Genomic DNA, 23,958 nt, shown 5'->3' with positions numbered 1-23,958 from the left:
GACTCAACCCTTGGGATGGTCTGGCTGGCTTACTAACTGGAGGTAGGAAAGAGCAAGATTGGGGGTAAGGCTGTGGGAGGGTCCAGTAAGCCTCCAGAGGGGTCACAGCAAGGGGTACTGCCTGAGAGGGCGTGATGGGTGGGTGGGGGCCCAAGGCCCCACTGAAGGGAAGAGTGGGTTGGGATTTCTGACGGCCTGAAAGGGAGGAAGGGTGGGAGGCTGTGCTCAGAGTGATGGGCGGCAGAGTGGGTGGGGAGGTGCAGGAAACTAGTGTGGGCCACAGGGCAGGCAGGCAGGGTTTACACCCACATGTCAGGGGAAGGGGAAGGGAGGGATGGGAGGAGGTGACAAAGTGAGGAGGAAGAGAGGGTGGATGGAAGGGGTGGACCCCAGCCAGAGAACATGGGAGACTTCACTCGGAGCGCACCCAGCCTATCACCCTTTCCAGGCCTTCACCCAGGTGGTGCCTAGGGGGCTGGTCTCTGAAGAGGAAATCTGGGCCTCAGGTCGGGTGGGGGCCGCTGAGATTCTTCCGGCCCTGGGGTGGGCCCTCACCTTGTCAAAGAGGCCGTACTCGCAGATGAGCTGCTCCCGGGCCTTGGTGTTGATGGCGATGGTGAACCGCACGTGTGCCACCAGAAGCTGGTGCAGCGACAGGGGCAGACCTCAGAGGTGGCCAGGGCAGGGGCTCCCGACCCGGTGTGCACCTCTTCGGGGTCCCCAGGACCCCCAGCCCCACCCCACCCCAGTGCACTGTGGAGGAGCGATGCCAGGGCTCACGGAGGGAGTGAAGCTGGCGTGTCGACCTGCACTGCTGAGAGCTGCTGGCATGGCAGCCTGGGGACTGCCGCTCTGATGCTCAGCAAGAATGATCATGACGAAATGACCATCGTCAACGCTTGCACAGAGCACAACTGTGAGCTGGGCACTCTTTGAAATTCTCCGAATTTGTCCACTATGTCAACCCTGACAGTGATCCTAGAGGGCAGGGGTACTATCTGATCTCGGTGTTACAGATGGGGAAATGGAGGTAATTTAAGCCTGCAGTTGCTCCAGCAGTCAGTGTCTGCAGGATGCAGGAGAGAGAAGGGCAGTGAATGTGGGGCTGCCCCCTGGGATCAGACAGAGCAGCACTGAACTCATTCGTCTCTTCAGACTCTGCTGCCTTCCCCAAGGCTAGCCAGATCCAGGGCAGGCCCAGGCACCAGCCCCTGCCCCATGTCCTCAGGACCCAGCAGGCTCCGAGCTGCTTTCTTCCTGGGGGTGCCTCCCCCCCTCCCCAGCCTCTCCAGGGCTCTCTTACAACCTCTCCCAGCCTCAGGCCTGTGGGGATGTCGGGGCCCCTCCTCTGGCCCTTCTGTCCTCTACCCCCATATCTGATACCTCTCCCCCCAGGGGGAGGCAGGAGCTTGCTGTACCTTGAAAATGGGGTGCACGGCAGGCAGCTGGCGGTACATGGCGATGCCAAACACCTCAGACACCAGATGTGTGCGCAGAAGGTGGGTGATGGTCTGGTGAACGTGGAAGTCACTGGAGCGCACCCAGATCTTGGCCAGGAGCCAGTCATACTTTGCATCCGAAGGGAGAAAAATGGGATTCTCTTCTCCCGGCACCTGGTTGAGCTGATATGTTGGAGAAAGAGAAGGCATTGCAATATTTCACTCCAGATCTAACCGTAGGAGAGTCTGGCCTCTCAGGAAATCCCAGGAGAATCCAGATTTCTTAAACAGAGACTTTGAATCATGAGAGGATCATGGAGGAGGGCAGCGGCCCAGGGTTTGTAACAATTTCTCCTCCCGGCTACATCATTTACTACCTGTAGGACCCTGGACAACTTAGCCTTTATGAACTCCACCTTCACTGTCGTTAACAAGGGGACAGGGTCTATTCGCCTGGCAGTTACTAGGGGAAGTGAATGAAAGGGTGTGAAGGCGACAACACGGGGTGAATGCTGTGGTGTGAGAAGGTGTGGGCAGTGGTCTTCCACCCACTCCCCATCTCTGCCCCTCCCTCCCGGTTCCACCCACTTCTCTGCAGCTGCTTTCTGGTCTCCTGATTTTTCCTTCCTCGGCTCTCCCCTTAAATGCTGCTGCTCCCCAGCCTCTGTCTGGGTGCTTCTGAATCCCCTTCTTGCCCTTGATTGATTGGAGGTGGGGGGCGGGGGAGGGGGACACAAACTCTGGAGCCAGATGACCTGGCCCCATCTCAGTTCTGCCGCTGACTGTGTGCCCTGGTGCCTCGGTTCCCTTATCTGCTTAAAATGATCAGCAGATGGAGTGCCTGCCTACTCAGAGGGTTGTAGTGACAATTATGTAAATAAAGGCAGGTTTTCTGGTCTGAAACCCTGATGGCCAAATGTTTCAGAATCCAGGATTTTTAGGATTTTTAGCAGCGTGTACACATCATTATGTGACACCTGTCTTCCTCTCCCTGGGTTTGCACCAACACAATATTTTACACTCAATCATGCTAATATTTCTACATGAAACACACCTTTCACACTGAGTGGGAGAAAGCCTCTTAAGTATTCCCTTCTATCAGGAAGATCCCCTGGAGGAGGAAATGGCAACCCACTCCAGTATTCTTGCCTGGAAAACCCCACGGACAGAGGAGCCTGGTGGGCTAGTCCATAGAGTCGCAAAGGTTCAGACACGACTGAGCGATGGAGAATGCATGCACATTGGTTCAGAGCAAGCTTTGCTGCCAATGAATCTGCTACAAATTTTTTGAGAATCGAAGAGTTTTAGGTTTCAGAATTGAGAGTAAGGGATTGTGGACTGTGTGGGCAAACCCTTGGGATAATCTTGGCATGCGGTTAACATCTGGCAAGACTAGCTGCTCATGCCCATGGCACCCACTGCCGGGTTCATGACTGACTCAGGGTGCTGTTTGCTGAGTGCCTGTCTGCCTTCCCCTTGGGGGCCCTGTGAAGCCTCGCTCCTTCACAGATCCACGCCAGGTCCTGGCCTCGGCGTGGTTTCCTGCTGCTGGTGTAACATCTCCCACAGTGTTGCCGTGGCGTGACATCCTGAGAAAGCAGATGCAGCCAGGAAGGGGGAGAGAGGAAGCTCTGGCCCCGCCTGTCCCTCCTCCAAACTGCACCCCTCTCCTCCTCCATCATCCTCGGTGGAGACAAGAACCCGAGAGCATCTTAGGACTGCAATGGCTCCTGACCTCCATGGTCCTCCCTCTGCAACCTCAGCTTCAAGCTCATCTCACAGCTTCACCTGCTCAGGCCCTACTGGTGTTCTTTTTTAAAATTAATTTATTTTTTATTGAAGGATAATTGCTTTACAGAATTTTGCTGTTTTCTGTCAAACCTCAACATGAATCAGCCATAGGTATACATATATCCCTCCCTTTTAAACCTCCCTCCCATCTCCCTCCCCACCCCACCCCTCTAGGTTGATGCAGAGCCCCTGTTTGAGTTTCCTGAGCCTTAGAGCAAATTCCCATTGGCTATCTATTTTCCATATGGTAATGTAAGTTTCCATGTTACTCTCTCCATACATCTCACCCTCTCCTCCCCTCTCCCCGTGTCCATAAGTCTATTCTCTATGTCTGTTTGTCCATTGCTGCCCTGTAATTAAATTCTTCAGTATCATTTTTCTAGATTCCATATATGTGTTAGAATATGGTATTTATCTTTCTCTTTCTGACTCACTTCACTCTGTATAATAGGTTCTAGGTTCATCCACCTCATTAGAACTGACTCAAATGCGTTCCTTTTTATGGCTGAGTAATATTCCATTGTGTATGTATACCACAACTTCTTTATCCATTCATCTGTCAATGGACATCTAGGTTGCTTCCATATTCTAACTATTGTAAATAGTGCTGCAATGAACAGTGGGATACTTGTATCTCTTTCAATTTTGGTTTCCTCAGGGTATATGCCCAGGAGTGGGATTGCTGGGTCATATGGTGGTTTTATTCCTAGTTTTTTAAGGAATCTCCATACCATCTTCCATAGTGGCTGTATCAGTTTACATTCCCACCAACAGTGCAAGAGCATTCCCTTTTCTCTACACCCTTTCCAGCATTTATTGTTTGTAGTCTTTTTGATGAGGGCCATTCTGACGAGTGTGAGGTGATATCTTGTAGTTTTGATTTGCATTTCTCTAATAATGAGCGATGTTGAGCATCTTTTCATGTGTTTATTAGGCATCTGTGTGTCTTCTTTGGAGAAATGTCTGTTTAGGTCTTTTCCCCACTTTTTGATTGCGTTGTTTGTTTTTCTGGTATTGAGTTGTATGAGCTGCTTGTATATGTTGGAAATAAATCTTTGTCAGTTGTTTCATTTGCTATTATTTTCTCCCATTCTGAGGGTTGTCTTTTCACCTTGCTTACAGTTTCCTTTGCTGTGTAAAAGCTTTTAAGTTTAATCAGGTCCCACTTGTTTACTTTTGTTTTTATTTCCATTACTCTAGGAAGTGGGTCTTAGAGGATCTTGCTTTGATTTATGTCATTGAGTGTTCTGCCTATGTTTTCCTCTAAGACTTTTATAGTTTCTGGTCTTACATTTAGATCTTTAATCCATTTTGAGTTTATCTTTGTGTATGGTGTTAAAAAGTGTTCTAATTTCATTCTTTTACATGTAGCTGTCCAGTTTTCCCAGCACCATTTATTGAAGAGGCTATCTTTGCCCCATTGTATATTCTTGCCTCCTTTGTCAAAAATAAGGTACCCATAAGTACCTGGGTTTATTTCTGGGCTTTCTATCTTGTTCCATTGGTCCAGAGTTCTGTCTTTGTGCCAGTACCATACTGCCTTAATGACTGTAGCTTTGTAGTATAATCTGAAGTCAGGAAGGTTGATTCCTCCAGCTCCATTCTTCTTTCTCAAGACTGCTTTGGCTATTCAGGGTCTTTTGTGTTTCCATATGAATTGTGAAATTTTTTGTTCTAGTTCTGTGAAAAATGCCATTGGTAATTTGATAGAGATTGCATTAAATCTGTAGATTGCATTTGGTAGTATAGTCATTTTCACAATATTGATTCTTCCTACCCAGGAACGTGGAATATCTCTCCATCTGTTTATGTCATCTTTGATTTTTTTCATTAGTGTCTTATAATTTTCTGTGTACAGTTCTTTTGTCTCCTTAGGTAAGTTTGTTCCTAGATATTTAATTCTTTTTCTTGCAGTGGTGAATGGGATTGATTCCTTAATTGTTCTTTCTGATTTTTCATTGTTAGTATATAGAAATGCAAGTGATTTCTGTGTATTGATTTTGTATCCTGCAACTTTGCTAAATTCACTGATTAGCTCTAGTAGTTTCCTGATACTATCTTTAGGGTTTTCTGTGTCCTACTGGTGTTTTGATTTGGGGCTGGTCAGAATGCTGCGGTGGGGAGCCCATACCATCCCAGGGAAGGTCCTTCCCAGAGCCAGGAAGTGTTCAAGGGTATCTCGTGGAGTGGAGCCCTTTCTGCCCACTATGGTCAGCCCTCCCCACGACTGGCAGGAAGCCCTATGTTCTTGTTTGTCCTGTCCCCCTGGCAAAGCCTTAAGCAGGAGATTCCAGGCAGGGCTGCTGCCTTTCCCTCCTGGAGGTTTGTTGGATCCACCCAGGAAATCCTCCCTGAGCCCTGGCTACTGAGGATGGAGCTGCCCAGGATGAGAACCGGGCTGGGCCGCCTACCTGGATGGCAATGGGGACAATCTTGTTGGCCAGATTCTTGTACAGCAAGCAGATGGGCGCAGCCAGGAACTGCAGAGTGCAGGGGTCTGTTTTGTTGGCATCGATGCCATCCAACAGTTTAAAGTCCACGATGAAGATGTTCCCTTGCTGCAGGAGATAAGAGGAAATACATCCAAATCAGGTTCAGTCTGAGACAGACCCAGGAATTGGGCACAGTGGGAGGGATAGGAGGTCCAGTCAACATAGTGGAGTTCAGAGCTTAGAGTTCTTGGAGTCCTCTGACTCCAAGGCTGATTGACAGCAGTTTTCATAGGCCATGGTGGGGCTCAGCAAGGTGAAGAAATGCAGGGGCTCCTAACACACTTGCTGTACCTGCAGTCTGCCTGAGCCTCATGAAAGATGTTGAGTCTCATGAAAGACCACCCAGAGTGACAGTAAAGAAAGAAGACAGAAGTTAGATGAAATAAATGAGAGAAGTCAAATGCCAAGAGTGATGCTGCAGGATTCCACTTACAAGAGTTCAAAGCTGGGCAAACTCGAGTGTCAGAGTCAGGACAAATGTTACCCTTGGGAGGAGAGATGGAAAGGTGGCAGGAGGGAGCTTCTGAGGTTCAAAAGCGGGTGTCCGCCATGTCAGGAGGGGGTAGTCAGGGCTGGGGGACCCTGAGGTTTTAAGGGAGGTTCTTCAGGGGTAAGGAGGTCTACAAGGGTGGGGGTGGGGTCTGCAGGGGTGGTGTGTGTTCTGTGTCCTGGTGTGAGGTTCTGGCATGGCTGGGTAACTTGGTGCTACCAAGCCATCATTGAGCTTGCTGCCACTCTTGATTCCTGTAGATATCACACTTCAGTATAAAACAAAAATGCATGTAGGGAAGGTAGCAAGTCGCCCACCCCAGTTTACACTTGAGTCCCCTGCATGTGTTAGTCACTCAGTCATGTGTGACTCTGTGACCCTATGGACTGTAGCCTTCCAGGCTCCTCTGTCCATGGAATTCTCCAGGCAAGAATACTGGCTGCTGCTGCTGCTAAGTCGCTTCAGTCGTGTCCGACTCTGTGCGACCCCATAGACGGCAGCCCACCATGCTCCGCCGTCCCTGGGATTCTCCAGGCAAGAACACTGAAGTGGGTTGCCATTTCCTTCTCCAGTGCATGAAAGTGAAAAGTGAAAGTGAAGTCGCTCAGTCATGTCTGACTCTTCCCGACCCCATGGACTGCAGCCTACCAGGCTCCTCTGTCCATGGGATTTTCCAGGCAAGAATACTAGAGTGGGTTGCCGTTGCCTTCTCCAAGAATACTGGAGTAGGTAGCCATTCCCTTCTTCAGGGGATTTTCCGGATCCAGGGATCGAGCCTGGAGTCTCCTCCATTGCAGGCAGATTCTTTACCATCTGAGCTACCAAGACGGAGCCTAACCTGAGCGTCGTGAGGGCTCCTTTTGCAGGGCCAAGTCCTGCTCAGGCCAGAGCTGGAAGAGTCTGGGTGGAGGACAAATGGTGCTTCTTGTGTTTTAAGCTAGAAATGGAGGCAGGGGTTGCGATCTGGTTGGGGAAGGGGGTCAGGGTAGATGTGGTAGATAGAGACCTGTTAACAGGTGCTCAAGTCAGTTGCATGTCCATATGTCTGCCAGCAGAGGGCGCCAGGTGACCACAGCTCACAGGCCTCAGGAACACCAGCTGCAGGACCCTGCAGTTGTTGGACACCAGTGATGAGCTCTGAGCATCGGCCTGAGTGGCACTTGGGGCAGGAAGGGGACAGAGTGGGGGAAGAGGTAAGGGTGCCCTTGGCCAGTCAGGGCAGAGGGAAGGTGGGTATAGGCTGCCTCCAGGAGAGTATGTGATGGTCCCTCAGGACACCTTGGCCAGAAACTGGAGACACCCAGGCCTGGTGGGTCACGGGGCTGGTTGGGCTTCTGAGATGGGCTGGACAAATGGACTTTCAGAGCAGAGTGGACATCAGTGACCACTGTGCAGAAGAAATGGCTGCCAATCAACTCTTGAGCAGACCAAATTATTTAACTTGATGAATGACAGGCTAAAGGGAGACCCTGGGAACCAGGAGGCCTGGGATTTGGGGCTGCCTATAGGGCATTTCTCTGTCATTCCAGGCCACCTCCTTTCTCTGGGCTGTGATTTCATCCTTCTGGAAAGTGAGGAGCCAACTGTATCTCTCAGTTCTGATATTCTAGGTTCTGTAGAAGATACAGGTGGTCTCGCTTATCTGGTGTCCCTGTCCTCTCCTTTTGGTCAGCATTTTCCATTCTCCTGGCTGCAGTGACTGGCTACAGCCAGTAGTCACTCAGGGAATTGTCTCACAACTTAAACTGGACCCATGACATTTGCTGAAAGTGTTGGGAAATAGGGACTTTTTTTTTTCTGGGATTCAGCAGTGTTTGCTAAAAGGATGGAAGGTAAGTCTGAAGCTCTTAGCGGTCATATTTATCTCCACATAAGGACACCCTCAGAAAAAAAAATAATTCCAACAGCAGCAGAAAATTGATAACTGGAGAAATGATGCTAATGGCTTATCTGAATCTTAGACCCAGCTAGTTCAGTCTGCTTTATGCTGTTGCCCCAACCAAGGCATTTCTTAGATTAAATTGGTTTTAACTTGAAACCACAGAATCCTAATATAAAGTCTAAGAACTAAAACACTCTTGAAGAGCTGTGACAATGACTCAAAAACAACAATAGGGGTAGAATTTACCTATTCATATTGCAAAAAAATAATTGTATAGGTAAAGATGAAAAAAAAATTTGGAGTTTTAGTTGGCCACAAATCTATGATCTCTGTAGCTCATAAGATGCTGCCAAAGAGAGGTAGCAGAAAAGATTGTGGGGATTGAGAACTACATTGCGGGGGATGAAGCCATGTATGCGTAAGAGATGGGGGATGGAGCCATGTATGCATAAGAGATTGGTGGTGCATGTCTAAGGATCCAGTCAATGGTGGCTATTGGATTACTGCTTCACCCTTGAAACAACAGCTGAGCACCAAGACCATTACTCAAAGGAAAGGTGACCAGTGTGGGGGCAAGGACTCCTAAGTGGAGGCTGATCCCCCTGCTAGGGTGGCTGGGTACGTGGGTGGCTGCTCAGTTGCTTCCAGTTCTAGGATTCTCTGACTTTCAGGGTTCAGTGATTCTCTGACTTGAAGCTTGAAATCAGTATCACTGAATCAATGTTACCATGTCCAGCAATCAAGTCTACAGAGAAGCACTGCTGTGTGTGCCTGTCTGCGTCGAGGTATGTGTTGTCACCTGTCCATGTGACTGGGCAGGAGCCCTGCCTGGGGACCTTACCTGGGCAGGCGGCCCTCTGGAGTCAGGTGGGCAGGGTGTGAGGGCTAGGAGGTCTATCTTCAAATGGCACTGACCATCCCTCTCTTGCCAGCCTCCTAAGATGAGCCGAGCAAGCAACATGGGGTGCCTAGAAACAGTAGGAGGCCCTCTAGACACCTGAGGGGCCGCTGGCAGGAGGCCTGCTCATCCTGGCTCTAGTGGGAAGGGGCCAGCTGACGAGAGACTAAGGGCCATTCCCAGAGCCTCAAGCTCCTGGTGTGGAGGTGGCTGACATCAAGTCCCTCCAGAGGAGGAGATTTGAACCCCTTCTGTCTCAAAACTAGATGAGTCTTGGAACTGGAGACAGCTGACCCTGCAGATGAGGGCCAAGAAGAGGGGTGGGAAGAGGGTGAGGACAGGAGCAGAAGACCAACACTTCTAATTAAAAAGTCAGAGTTCCATCAGTTTTCTCCTTTTGTTTTTGTTTTGTTTTGTCCTGATGTAAGATTAGCTTTTTCTCCAGTTTCTTTACCTTTGCAAGGTGGGTAACAATTGACGGTTCTGCATGTAAAGCATCTCTCAGAATACTTGACTCATAACAGGTCCTTTGTTAGAGGGAGCTCTTTTATTTATTATTTTTTATTTTTTAGAGGGAGCTCTTTTAATTGTGATATTGATACTGAAAACATTGATCTTATGCTCTCAGACCTGAGCATCATGGAGAAATGTTACTCTCAATTCCCTCACTTATGTTGGACAAGACCGTTTTCATAAATGCTCAGGAAAAGGAAGAGGCCACTTCACCGAAGGCAGCCAATCTGACCATCAACCAGAGCCTGGAGATAGTGGCCTGGAGGCCAGCAAGCATGGGCCAGCAGGACGTGGTTTCTGCCTGACTGAGTGTGACCCGGCCACCCGAGCTGCCTCTGGCCCGGGCCACTGTCTCCAGCCGATCAGGTCCTACCTCGACCTCTTGCTCCAGGGTGAGCTGCCGCTCCAGGCTGCACTCCACCATCTCTGTGGTCACCGGCAGATTGTCTGGCAGCTTCAGACAGCGCTGGATCATCACAGGGTTGCAGCCGTTCAGGAACTGGTAGCCAAACATGAGGTCTTCCTGCCAGTGATTCATGACCCGCTCTGCAGAGAGAGAACTGCAGCTCAGCCTGAGCTCTGAGCCGGGCTGAGGTCGTCGTGATGCAGACCGAGGGCCAGAGTCCCTGCTGGTACCCTCTCCCAGGCATTCACTGCACAGCCCACCATGCCAAACTGCTTGACCACTCAGTCAGGCCAGGGCACCACCCCATCCTCCCTGAGCTAGCCTTTAGGCTAAGGAGCTAGCTCCTTAGCCAGAAGGAACAAAAATAGACAAATGGGACTGCATCAAATTAAAAAGCTTCTGCACAGTAAATGAAACAATCAAGAGTGAAAAGACAACCTACACAACAGGAGAAAATGTTTGCAAACCATATATCTGATAGAGGTTAATTTTCAAAACATATAAGGAATTCCTACAACTCAACAGCAAAAACACCGGATTGGGAATACATGTAAATCCATGGCTGATTCATATCAATGTATGACAAACCCACTGGAAAAAAAAAATAATAATAATAAAAAAATAAATAAATAAATAAAAAAAAAGAAAAGGGGCAAAGGATCTGAACAGACATTTCTCTGAATAAGGCATAGAGATAGCCAGCAGGCATATGACAAAATGCTCAACATTACTAATCATCAGCAAAATGCAAATCAAAACCACCATGAGATACCACCTCACACCTGTCAGGACACTATTATTATTTTTTTTTTAAAGGCAAGTATTGGTGAGGCTGTGGAGGAGCTGGAGCCCTTGTGCATAGTTGGTGGGAAGGCAGGATGCACAACTGCCATGAAGAACAGTGTGGAGCTTCCTCAAAAGGTTCAAAATAGAATGACCACGTGATCCAGCAATCCCAATTCTGGGTCTTCGTCCCAAAGAATTGAAATCATGATCTTGAAGAGGTATCTGTATCCCCGTGTTCATTCCAGCACAATCTGTAACAGCCAATATGTGGCAACCATGTAAATGCTCATCTACAGACAGATAAAGAAAATGTGGTATATACAGACAATGGAATACTATTCAGCCTTAAAAAAGAAGTATATGTGCAGTATATGACAGCATAGATGAACCTGGAGGACATTATGCTCAATGAAAAAAGCCAGTCTCAGAAGGACAAATACTGCATGATTCTACTTACAGGGAAAATCAAAATTAGTCAAACTCATAGAATCAAAGGGGACTTCCCTGGCAGTCCAGTGGTTAAGACTTTGCCTTCCAGTGCAGAGGTTGTGAGTTCAGTCCCTGGTCGGGGAGCTGAGATTCCCATATGCCTTATGGCCAAATAACCAAAACATAAAACAGAAACAATAATGCAAAATAGTCAATAAAGACTTTTTAAATGGTCCACATTAAAAAAAAAAATCTTGAAAACATCAATACAAAAAGCAGCATAGCCTGGTGGTGGTTAAGAGGGAGTGGGGGAGTTAGTAATCCATGAGCATGAAGTTTCAATCAAGCAAGATGAATAAGTTCTAGAGATCTGCTGTGCAATGCTATACCTACAGAAAGAAAAAGAACCCAGGTCCTGTGCCCAGGAAGGAGGGGGGCCCGGGATGCGGGAGAAGGAGGGGAGCAGGGGGACAGCCTGGGGATGAGTCGGTGAAGGCAGCTATTCCCTGTGCTTCCTTCCTTACTGTCTCCTAACTTTTCTGTTGCTGCATGGTCCATCCTATGCCATTCCTGGCAGGTATATGATGCTACTGCTCTACCAAACACATCCTAGTCCAAAGGAACCCATTGTTGCTTTCATGTAAATGCTTAAAAAACCACTCTAACTCCTGCCTTTTCTTTGTTAAGAAGCATAAAAAATGATTGATTTATGTAAAGAAAAAATTCTGATATTTTCAGGACTTTTGATGGTGGAATGAGGTTGAGGGTGCTCAGCCTTGAACATCCAAGGAGTAGAAACCTCTGGCCAGGGGAGTGGTCCCCAGAAGAGGGCGCTGTGTGGGTGCAGGCGGTGCCAGCCTGGGGGACAGGGAGGGCCTGGACTGGAGCAGGTGGGTCAGCCCTTTCCCATGCCCAGGCAAGGCTCCCCCAGCACCACGAGAGTGCCCCAAAACACACTCACCAGAAATAGTGTTGCTGATCCTGACAAAGATTTTCTCAAAGTCGGCGAAGTCGCTCCAGGACGACTGGAACATGTGCATGAAGCGGTTGATGAACAGGTTCTCCATCCTGCAGATTGAGACATGGTGGCCCCCTTGCACACGCTCTGGCCTCGCCTCCCCCTGCCAGGTCCCTTTGCACCTGGGTCTCATGGGGCCTCTAGGGGCCTTGAACCCAGGGCAGCTCCAAGGGACAGCTGATTGGCCTTGTGGAAAGCAGGATGAAACTGGTACACATGCCCACGTGCTTCCTTCTGCACTCCCCTAAGAAAGAGCCCAGTGGCCTGCCCTCAACAACAGTCTACAGTGCTCATGCCTTCATTCAGTCATCAAACTTGCTGCTTCCCCTGATCAATGCAAGTTTCCAGGGACAGAGCACTATTATTTCCTCTGCAGCTGCTCTCCTGGGTCTCCTGGATTTGGGAGGATGAGCAGTTCAGTGGAGTTTAGCCATCCTTTACTGTCTGCCTAACCCTGGCTCTTTGCTGCTGCTGAGGAGGACACAGCTTCCAAATATTCATTACACAGGAAAGCAAAGTAACCCAGGATAGGAACTTACTAAATTCAAAAGGCCGGCTGCAGGCAACAAGGAGAGAGATCCGAGTGGCCTGAGCAACCCGGGGGGCTTCCTGGAGGGGGCAGGTGTGCGATGGGTCTGGGAAAGGTGGGGAAGGCAGGAAGGGGTATCCCAGGCTTTCCTACATAACCTAGGCAAGGTGCAGGACGGAGGTGTGGGAACTCTGGCCAGTGCTCATGGTGGCGGCCTCTGCCTCATTTTCTCTCTCTGGCACATGCACAGCTGAGAGTGACGAGCAGTCACCCCGTTTCCTGCCTGCCATCCAGTCTTCCAGGGTTCAGGCCTCCCCACCAGCTCTGTCTCTTTTATCCTGACTTGGTGGTGTTGGCAAGCATGGTCCCCCCATTTGGAATGCCATGTGCCCCTCTTTCTCCTCCTCCTGAGCATGTGGGGTGAATGTCTCTGGCGGGCTTGCCTAGTGAACCCCGCTTCTCCTCTGATCTCATGAAGCCTCCCCTTCCCCACAGGCCTGTGATGTTACCTCCACATCGCTGATGGCAGGTTAAGTACAAACACATTCACATGAAAACCTGCCTACTGCCCAAGCACCAGGAGGGTGAAGGAGGGTCTGCATTGCTCCGTTGGGCCTGGGCTCTGGGCAACAGTGGGCTCAGGGTGTATGGTCACAGCATAGTCAGGGCCTGGGGTGGGGGACCTTTCCGGTGCTCCTCCAGTGGGTTGCCTGTCCTGCCCACCCATCTTCCCCAAGGGTGCCTCCCCCCGAAAGCAGCCCTTATGGAGAGGCCCCAGCCCCATCCTTGCATTTACTCCTGGGGCAGTGGGCTGGCGGGGACTGAGCGTGTCCACAAAGGTCTGGGAATCCTGGAGCCTCCTCATGCCTTCCAAGGACTGAGGTTTGGGTGTTTTGTCTGGAGTGAACCTGGCTGATGGGCACAGAGGGCTCTGAATAGCATCGTCGGGGGGACACCCGTGAGCATGCAGGAGGGCAGCAAGTCCCAGCGACTAAAGATGGGGACTCAGCAGACAAGCGGGAGACCCTGGGGCCCCTCCTGGCCCTGCCGGTCACAGCAAAGGTCACAGGCAGAAAAGGACACACCTGCCTGAAGACTCCTGTTTGGGTCCTGCCTCAATTTAGCAAATACTTCTCTTGTTGGTCCTGGCTACCTGGAGACCTGGGAGCCCACTCTGCTTGAGGGCAGGTCCTGGGGCCATGAGGCCACTGACCTCAGCGAGTTAGAGGAATCAGCTGCCTATGGAAGGTGGATACACTGTGAGGCCTGGAATGTGCTACAGCACAGCCTGGGCTGTGGTGGCTGCACACAGTAGGTGCTCGGCGCCTCAGAGCCTGAGAAGAACCGTGGTTTCATTCTGTCTATCATCATCAGCAATTTGATCCCAGCCCTTCATGGGGAAGGGGGAGCTTTTACCCACATACTTGCTTTACTCACGTGCTTGTTGCAGCCTCACCACTGCCAGGCAGGCCTCCAGGAATGCCCCCAGCTAAGCTTCTACCAGCCACGTTCCTCCTTCCTCACCCAGCACCCAGCCCTCCTCCTCCAACCTCCTTTGTTAACTGAGCTCCCTGGGACAGGAATCCTTGTGAAGGTGGAGGACTAAACCTCTAATGATCTCTGGTGTCTGGGTGTGGAGAGGCCTTCCCAGGCCTGTACAATCCTCCCCGCCTGGAGGATGGCCCAGCACCACACTGCCCTGGAAAGAGGGCACTTTGTGGGGGACTGGGAGGGTGTCACAGCCCCACGTGGGTCACGGGTCTCCCTAGCTGGTCTCTTTGACCTTTAAACAGAAGGTTGGCACCGAACACAGGGTGGGGTGTGGTAGAACTACCCAGAGGAAGCCAGAGATCCAGGAAAAAGAGGAGTTAGGAGGAAAACTATTTGCAAGTCATCTAGAGGCAAAATATTGCTACATAAAAAGACATGTTATCGCACAAAGCAGAACCCGTGGCCAGACAGGGCACCTGGCTCGTCTGAGGCCACACAGCCAGGTGACAGCAAGGACAGGTAATGGCACTGCCAGGTAAAAACAGAACCAGATATAGACACAGCCAGGCGGGAGCTCACATGGAGCCGCTTGCTGGCCTGGGCTGGGCACCAGCTGTGGGGCCTGCGCTGGCAGTGGCGGGAGCTCCCGCTTCCTCCGCCCCCTCCACCCCTTTCCTTCTTTGAACAGCTTCTCCATTTCCCATTTCATGGTTTTGCTCTTTGGGGTGGGGGTGCCAAGCTTACTGGACAGGGCCAGCCCCGTTCCAGGCAGAGCAGGTGGCTTCGAGGAAACTTGCCAGTTACCCAGAAGTGATGCGGAAACCAAGCTGTCCAGAGGCGGAGGTTCAAGAGGGAAGGGCCCTGAAGATCTCCCTGAGTCTGTTTCCTATAGTAAACGCCGGAAGGACGGAGTGGCGCCTCATGGAGGGAGCTGTGGGGAGGCCGGCCAGGCCCCAGGTCAGGTCAGATCAGGGATCTTCAGGGCAGTAGGGCTGCCACGTGCAGGATGGACACCTTTTCCCCTTCAGACCACTGAGGGGATGGACCAGAGGGTCTTGGAGCCCCAGCTCCACTGCTGGGGTCTGGACACAAGAATCCTGAGTGGGGCTGGAGTCCACATGCAAGCCCAGGCCAAGGCTAAAGAGGACAGTTGAGATGGATGCAGGTCACTACAGCCTGGCTGAAGATCCTAGCCCCATCTCTTCCCAGAAGTGTGGTCTCAGACAAATCCTTAACCTTCTGTGCCCCAGTGTCCTCATCCATGAAACGGGTATAACGATTGTCCCTGCCTCACAGGGCTGACATGATATATAAAAAGCACTGGTATATAAAATGAGTTCAGCAAATATTAGTGACTAGCACCCTGATTATCACTTACTGTTAATGTTAATATTAAAGTCTGTAGCCTTAAGCTATGGTGTTCTGGGGGGACCAGTGGGTAATTTCACAATCCAAGCTACAGCACAGTACTCGCCCCCTCCCTCCTGCCCTCTCCTTCCTGGGGTCCTGCTGTCTAATTCACTCATCCCTTTCTTCCTTCACACTCAGTTCGCCAAGGAATCTGTACGTACAGGTTCCTCTTTGCTTCCTCTCATCTGCTGCCCCTGAGTGCTCTCCTCCATGACACTGGGTGTCATATCCTAGTCACTGTATCCACAGAGTCAGCTCTAAACTCCCCTGATCTCCCTGAAGCATCTGACAGTCAACTTCTCTTTCCTTGACACTAAAATGCTGACCCCCATGGACCTCATCCATGCTTCAAACCCTCATGGTCCAGCAGTCTCATCCCAGTAAAGGCTGGGATCCTTGCCCCATTCCCTGCATTGGCAGCCTCAGTCCCACTTCCCTACACAGGCCCCCCCACTCCAGTCCTCATGGATCATGGAGTTCTCACTGCCCTGAATGCCACCCCTCCACTCCTCCAATCAGCCCAGTGAACTCCTATACATCCTTCAAGACCCAGGTTGGGCTTCCCTCTTAGAAAGCTCTTTCCTGATGCTGCTTCCTCAGAGCTTCCTCCCTGCCTCCCGCTTCCCGAGTGCTCCTTTCCTAAGGAATATCCATCACATGCCATCGTGATGATCCGTCCACAGCTCGGTCTTCAACAGACTGTGAGCTTTTTGGACTGCTTTTGATTCATCTCAGGTCCCTACTCGCAGGAGCCCAATAAACGTTTGTCAAAGGATGAGCAGCAGATAGCCTGCTCTGGGCCAGCTTCCACGGGGGTGGAGGAAGCCCAGAGGAGCCAGCAAACAGGCAGTGACAGAGCCTCAGGTGGCAGCTCCCTGGCCAGTCTCCTTCCTTGGACTCAGGAAGGAGAAGGAGGTCCCCCGCAATACCCAGAACGGAGCTACTAGAGGCCACACCCCTACAGGGTGCTAGACCTCCCCACAGCAGCAGTGCCTACATGACTTCATTTCAATCTCACAACAATTCTAGCAGTCAGGCAGCATCGGCCTTCCTTTATAGTCAGGGAACTTTTAAGCCAGAAAACTTAAAAACCTCTCCCAAGATGATGCAGCTAGAATCTGAAATGGCCACTGCTTTCCAGGCTTTAGAAAAGGTGACCTCTTGCTTGTAAAGGGTACTTAGAGATGAGATAACATTTGTTATAATTTTAATGGATTAATAGACTCCCCCCCCTCCACCCAGCATTGCCATGACGGTTAAAACAGACAATTCTACGGAGAAAGCACCCACACCCACAGCCTGGCACTGAGTAGGGGCTTGGTAAGTGTCAGGCCCTTGTTACTTTCTTCCTCCCAGAGATGCAGCCTCAGGAAGACAGATAAACTGGGTCTCTGGATCTCTCTGATATGAGGGGGATTCCCTGCAGAGTTTGCTTGTCAGGCTGTGTGTGTGTCTGTGTAGGGTTTTTCTTAAATGTCCCAAGGAAGAAGACCAGGGGGTGTGGCCTCCCACCCCTTCTTTACAGAAGTTCAGAAGCTCGACCAAATGAGGCAACTTCTTGAGGGGAGAAGCTTTGCAACTAAGCAAACGTTGCCACAGAAGCTAACTGAATGAGTACTTCTCAACCTGTCTGCCTCCTGGTTATGCCAACCCACGGCTAGGGCCCACTTGGGGAAACTCTCACCCTAGCGGTAGGGAGTGGCCGGCACCAGGAGGTGCTGAAGCTCCTCAGGGCAGTCCAAGGCTTGGTCAGGTAGCACGTCCATGGATTTAGGGTTTTCCAGATTTGCATGACTGGGAGAATTCCCTAAAGTGTCAGTGTACTGATTCAAAGACCCCTCCGCTAGCCCCGGGGCGAGCCTGGGGCTCCATGTTGGTAACAAGCACCTGAGGAGTCTTTGAAAACCATCAGTAATTCAGCCGCCAAGAAGGAGCACAGAAGTCAGATCTCTGCCATTTATTAGCAGGAGCTATCAGGCAAATATCTGACTTCCTTCTTCTGCAGATTCTTCAACTGCAGAATGGGGTTAAGAACTGTGCCCACCACATGGGGCTGCAGTGAAAGACGAACAGAGATGCAGGTGAGCCACCGGCACAGGCATGCTGGCTGCTATTACCGCAGGACCCTACCCCTTAGGGGACAGCTTACATCTGGTCTACCCTGGAACCGGCCCGAGGGGAGACGAGGCACTCCCAAGTAAAGACCTCCACTCTGGGCTGAAAACAGCTCTGTTTGGTGTCTGGAGCCCTATGTGCTGTAACTTTGTTTAGATACAGGTTCCCCTGTGATTGCACATTCAGGATCCATGCTATGACCAAGATGGAATCAAGTGATTTGGGAGGAGTTGCTCAGCAGAGCTGCTCCCTCAGCCCAAGACCCCCACGAGGGGAGGAGTGAGAGTCCCGCCTCCGGCCCCAGCTGCTCAAGCTGTCACACACGTACGCTTTGGAGTAGTTCAGAACGAAGTCCACGCCCTTCTCACTGTCGAACTGGATATCTCGGGGTAAATCCTTGTGGCATTTGGCATCAATACTCAAGGGGAAGCCGGGGTTCCACTCCATCCATCTGAGCGAGAAAGCGAAGGAGAAAAAATAGAATTAAATGTCTGACCTCTGGGCCCGCCCCTCAGGCTGAAGGTTGCCCATCAGGTCACCACGTTGTGGCTGAGCACGTGCCCGGTGAGGTATGGGGATGCCTCTCAGGGTCTGGTAGCCCCCCACCTTGCTGTGTCCTGAGCCTCCCAGTGGGAGGCCTGAGGTCTCCTAAACCTGAGGCTGGGCTTCCAGCAGAGGAGTGGATGGTAGGTGCATACAGAGAGCATCAGAAGACCTCATTTGTTTGAGATGACATTCAAGGGCGATGTCCCCCCAGCCCAGAACTGCCTTGCTGGTCACTGGAGGTGGAAGTGGTAGCCCCCCACATCTGACCTGGACATCCAATGTCTCACCAGCTTGGTCAACACCCTTGTATCGTGTGTGGCAGTCAGGGGAAAGGGGACAGTGGTCATGCCTTCACACACGGGGCACAAGGCAGCAGGGTGGTTGGGCAAGGACCTCCAGGCACAGACTGCTGCCAATAGTGGGTTCAGACATTGCTATAGTCAAAAGAGCTCCCCTCAAACACAGGCCATGGACTCTACCCCACCAAAGATTTTAGAGTCTGTTATCCTTGAACTTTATCCTGCAGCACTGGGCATTTAAATTTTATTTATTTTTTTGCCATGTCTCACGGTTTGTGGGGTCTTAGTTCCCCAACCAGGGATCAAACCCAGCCCCTTGCAGTGGAAGCTCAGAGTCTTAACCACTGGACTGCCAGAGAATTCTCTGTCTTTTTAAAATTTTCTTTTTGTTTACTGCAGAAGCAAACCAAACCAAAAATCTGTTAACTTCTTTAGGGCAGGGAGAACGATCTTATATTTGTTTAAAAACCAAAATTTACATTCTGGGATTTCAGCTTTTCCATTTGTATTCCTAATTATCTTTCCTTTTTAATCTCTCTTATGAGAGGGAAGTAAAACACCGAGTGTACAGGTCATTAAAAAGTTGTGAGGCCCTTTAGTATCATCTTGCACTTTCATTGTCACAAAAATTCCCAGTGTTTTTTCAGTCATCCTGTTTGTCCAGTAAGCCTCTCACTATTATCATTAGAGGTGAACAGGAGTTGGATATGAGCACTCTTATAATCACTCAGGGTGTATTTTGAAAAGTGTTTTCTGTTGCACAGAACCTTACATTTCCTGCTCTTGGTTTACTTACAACATTCTATTTTCTTAGACATTAAGAAAACCTTCTATTTTTGTTGTTTGTATTAACACCAATGCTGGGACACTAACCAGACTAAAAATGCAGGTGAATGTACAAAATAATCAACCAATTTATTGATTTTTTTCCCTTTGTTTAAAAAATTATTCAAGGCATCTCCAATATACGTCTAAAACTGAGACAGTTATCTGGTAGCCCAGCTGGTATTAACTATCAACTGTGGGTGCATGCCTGCTCACTTGCTCAGTCATGTCTGACTCTTTGCAACTCCATGGACTATAGACCACCAGGCTCTTCTGTCCATGGGGTTTTTCAGGCAATAATACAGGAGTGGCTTGCTATTTCCTCCTCCAGGGGATCTTCCCGACCCAGGGATTGAACCCCCGTATCCTGTGTCTCCTGCATTGGCAAGTAAATTCTTTATCACTGTGCCACCAATTACTGTTGGTCAAATCAATTTAAACATCACTAAACATTTTCTTTTAGCCACTGGAAGTCCAAGGGCTCTAATCAATTTTAAGAGCTTAGTGGAGCTGGATTTTTTTCAGGATGCAAGCACTGAGCCCAGTGAGGGGAGATGTGCCAGCTAATGCATTCCCATTTTTTTTTAAGTGCAGAGTTTACCTGGAGTACATTTCCTTAGGACCTCCCTGACTCCCGCTGACCCCAGCCTCCAAAATGCTTCCACCTCGGGTGGTCATGAGACCACAGCCTCTTCAGTGCAAGGAGACAGTACAGTTTGCCAGCTAGTTTACAACTGGCACCTGAAACCAAACGCTATATTCCTTTGACTCAAGGACTGCTGCCTGAGAGACCTGACAGGCTGACCTGTGCAAGGCCCAAAGACCTTCCCATCCGCAGATAAACAGGCCAAGAAAAATCACACTCCACTGGGGAGACCATGTTGAACAACCAATCAGAAGGAAAAAGCAGAAAAGACATTTAATTTCTTTAAAAAGAGAGAGGGCTAGAGAGGTCTTAAGGAGATGTAATTAGAATCTAAAAAGACTTTCTGCAACCATAAAACATGATTTCTGAATAGAAAATTCCATAGAAAAATGGGAAGAGAATACTAGTACTGTGAGATCTGATCAGTCTCCTGGAAGACAAAAATCTATTCATTATCTCATTATTGAGCACTGTTATATGACAGGAACTGCCTTGGGCCAAATGGAAGAAATTGTAACACCGATATACAAAGAAATGGAAGCCATGGAAGAAAACACAGGAGACATGAAAGTTGGGTATAGAGGATTTGATTTGTGGAGAGTCAGAGTTCCAAAGGACAGAGAGCAATATATGAAGAGTAAAAATCAAAGAAATAGGAGAAAAACATCCTTAAGCTGAAGAGACCTCAATTTTCTGAGTAAATCCTATACAGAAAAAAATAACAAAGGGGAAAAAAGGCATTCCTAGATATATTCTGACTATATTGTAAATGTCAAAGGGGAGAATGTTGGAGGGAGGGAGGGGAGAGGAAAGAAGGCGTAAAGAGGGAGGAAAGCTGTTCCTACAAACTCACAAGCTTCTGGGAAAAGGAAATTAACCAAACTATTATTAGGTTTCTTATTTGCCATGGTGACGACCGGGAGATAGTGTTAGGTGTTTAATGGACATTTTTTAGATCATCATTTAAGCCTCTTATATCAAGTCAAGGAATTCGTGAGGGCAGGAGAAATATTTTTTTGGGGAGGGGTTGTGGGGACAAGTACGGACTGGGACATTATATTACCCACATATATTACTCACTTTTTCATATAATTAATTGAAAGTGCGTGTATACATGTTCAGTTTCAGTCATGCCAACTCTGTGACCCTGTGGATTGTAACCCACTAGGTTTCTCAGTTCATGGGATTCTCCAGGCAAGAATACTGGAGTGGGTTGCCATGCCCTCCTCCAGGGATCTTCCCAACTCAGGGATCTAACCTGCACCTCCTGCATTGCAAGAGGATTCTTTGCTGCTGAGCCATCAGGGAAGCCCCATATTAACTGAACAACTTCAGCTAAACAAACATGATGTTAAAATGAACCATGAAGTTACTGTTTATCAGAAAACAGTAGCAAATATATTGAACAAATAAATAAGCAAAGAGCGTTTATCAGAAAACAACATATTGAACAAATAAAAATATCAAAGGTATTTTCTCAAAAATCAAGACTCATAAAGGATGTTCATCCTTGCTACGTTACTTTGTTCTGGCAATAAGAAAAAAATCACTGATGTAAATAATGTAAACTAAGACAAAAAAGTAACATCATTTTTATAACATGATCAAATAACCAGACAATTTTAAAAGACTCACTTAAAAATAATTAGAACCAATAAAATGGTTTAGCAAGGTGTCAATACAAAGTAAATAGTGAAAAATGAGTAATTCATCTTTATCCCAGCAATATTCATTTAAAATGGAAAAATATCCCACTTAGAATGGTAACAGCTACAGTTTCCATTGGTATAAGGCAACTGGAACGGTGAAAGCACTTCATGAATAAAACCAGAAATTCTACTGAAGGATATCACACAGATCTAAGTGGGTGGAAAGATGGAACATTATTAAAATGCCAGTATGGGACACATTTATTTATAATTCAAAGCAATTCTCATCATGAAAAACTAAAAAGAACAATGAGATAACAAAACAACCATTCACATTTATTAGAAAGTCCTGATCACCAAAAGATGGTGCTGGGTCATGGGGTAGAAAAACAGACCCAAGAAAATATGTGAATATAATACAAAACTAGCTAATACGTAACCAGTGTTTCCTATGTGTCGAATACTAGTCTATGTGTTTTCATAGTGTAACCTATTTAATTCAAAACCCTAAGAGGTGGTATTACTATTTCTCCCACTTTACAGAGGGGGCAGTTGAGGCGCAAAGAGACTGAACAGCTTTCACAGTGGCAGTAAGTGGGGCTGAGCCCAGGCATTGACTACAGGGCCCGCACGCGTGGTTGCCACATCAGCTCCGCGTGCCGTGGGTATCATCCCAAAGCAGCACGGAGAAACTTACTACCTAATAAATGATACCAGAAACATTTGATTCCGATTTCACATCATGTATAAAAATGCATAGCAGATGAATTAAAAGCCTAAAGTTAACAAAATTATAAAAAATATTAGACAAAAATATGAGTACTTATGTAACACTGGGATGGGGAGGGCCTTCTTAAGCAAAGCAGGAAACCCAAAATTTACAAAGAAAAAGAATGCATATATTAAGAAAATAAAGAGCTAAAATCTGTGGTAAGAGCAACAGAAGACAAATGAAATACACTATACATATAACAAAGGGATACTACCCCAATATATGAAGAGCTCCTTTAGATTAATAATAAACTCATAGAAAAATAAAGTGCATAAACAGGCAATGTGAACAAGAAGAAAGCAGAGGCTAAACTCACCAGTGGCCAGAGGCATGCAGATTAAGACAGCAGTGGGCTCTTACTTCAGGGTAAGGGCCTTTTGTTTTGTTAAAAATTTAAAAGATTGATGTCATCAGGCATTAGTGAAGGTATAGGTAATAGTATATCTTCATATACCATTGGTGAGATTGAAAACTGCTGTAAAATTTTGGGAAGAGAATTTTGTCATTATTTCTTAAAGTGAAAACTGATGATTTGACTCAGGTATGTGAGTTCTGGAAATTAATATGACAGTAATTCAAGCACCAGTACATCAACATGTTTGTACGAGGTTGCTTCTTGCAGCACTGGTTTTAATACAAAATATAATCCAATATACAAATGGGAAACAAACTGAATGCCCATCTATAGGAGAATGGTTGAATAAACTCTGGTACTGTCACATAAAGCAAGAAATAGTGGCAACTTAAGGATGAGGAAAACAGTAAAAGAGATGCTATTGCACACACATTAGATTGACAAGGATGAAAATGTCTCAAGGTGTAAAGCAGGTGGACGATGTAGGGAAATAGCAACTCAGGAACAGCTCCTGGGGTGAAAATTGGCAGAACCTCTTTGGAAAACAATAGGCAATATTTTGAAAATTTAACATGTGGTCTGCAACCCTGCATGTCTGCTCCTGTGTATGTTCCATAGAGCAACTCATTAAAGAAATCAGGAGACAAGGTGTATGAGGAAACTGATTGCACTGGCTTGTGACAGCCAGAAATTAAAGACTTCCAACATGTCCACCAGCAGGGGAGTGGGGGAGCATGATGGTTTATTCACACGATGGTGTGCTACACAGAAGCTAAATGAAAGCACGGCACCTATCAATTGGCAGCTCTTTGCAACAGAATAATGGGGGAAGAAAAAGCAAGTCATGGAATGATTAGATTAAATGATGTAGATGAAAACCCACTTCTCTATAGTTTGCTCTCTGTGTGTGTGTGACTGTGTACCACACATGCAATCACAGTGAGAGAACATGGGTGCTGGGTTATGAACTGTGTGGGCTTCTCCATCTTCCAGCTTGGCTGATTGAGTGAAGAGAACCAGCTGAATTTGCCAGCTTCTGACATACTGGAGACTATTCTTAGCTGTTAACTTCACTTTCAAACTCTTATCTGGAAGCCTGAGGGTTCATGTGAAAGAGGAACTCTAAGAATACGCAGACAGTGCAAAGTTCAGTGTTTCCTAAACGGAAACAGAGCAG

General features: G+C 48.2%; 1 protein-coding gene across 1 annotated transcript in view; it reads right to left on the bottom strand.

The window, feature by feature from the left end:
• Positions 1-23,958, bottom strand: part of ALOX5 (arachidonate 5-lipoxygenase) — a 41,651-nt gene that overhangs the window by 4,417 nt on the left and 13,276 nt on the right. Inside the window, exons 4-9 of the mRNA XM_043476289.1 lie at positions 18,018-18,140; positions 12,088-12,194; positions 9,879-10,051; positions 5,642-5,788; positions 1,419-1,622; positions 556-642 (exon numbers count right to left, since the gene is read on the bottom strand). Of these exons, the coding sequence (XP_043332224.1) occupies positions 556-642; positions 1,419-1,622; positions 5,642-5,788; positions 9,879-10,051; positions 12,088-12,194; positions 18,018-18,140 (841 nt within the window). The remainder of the gene's footprint in view (positions 1-555; positions 643-1,418; positions 1,623-5,641; positions 5,789-9,878; positions 10,052-12,087; positions 12,195-18,017; positions 18,141-23,958) is intronic.

This window comes from Cervus canadensis, chromosome 8, assembly GCF_019320065.1.
Source record: "Cervus canadensis isolate Bull #8, Minnesota chromosome 8, ASM1932006v1, whole genome shotgun sequence".
In the NCBI taxonomy this organism is placed as follows: Eukaryota; Metazoa; Chordata; class Mammalia; order Artiodactyla; family Cervidae; genus Cervus; species Cervus canadensis.
Note: the sequence above shows the minus strand (reverse complement) of the source record. Positions and strands in the feature narration are given on the sequence as shown.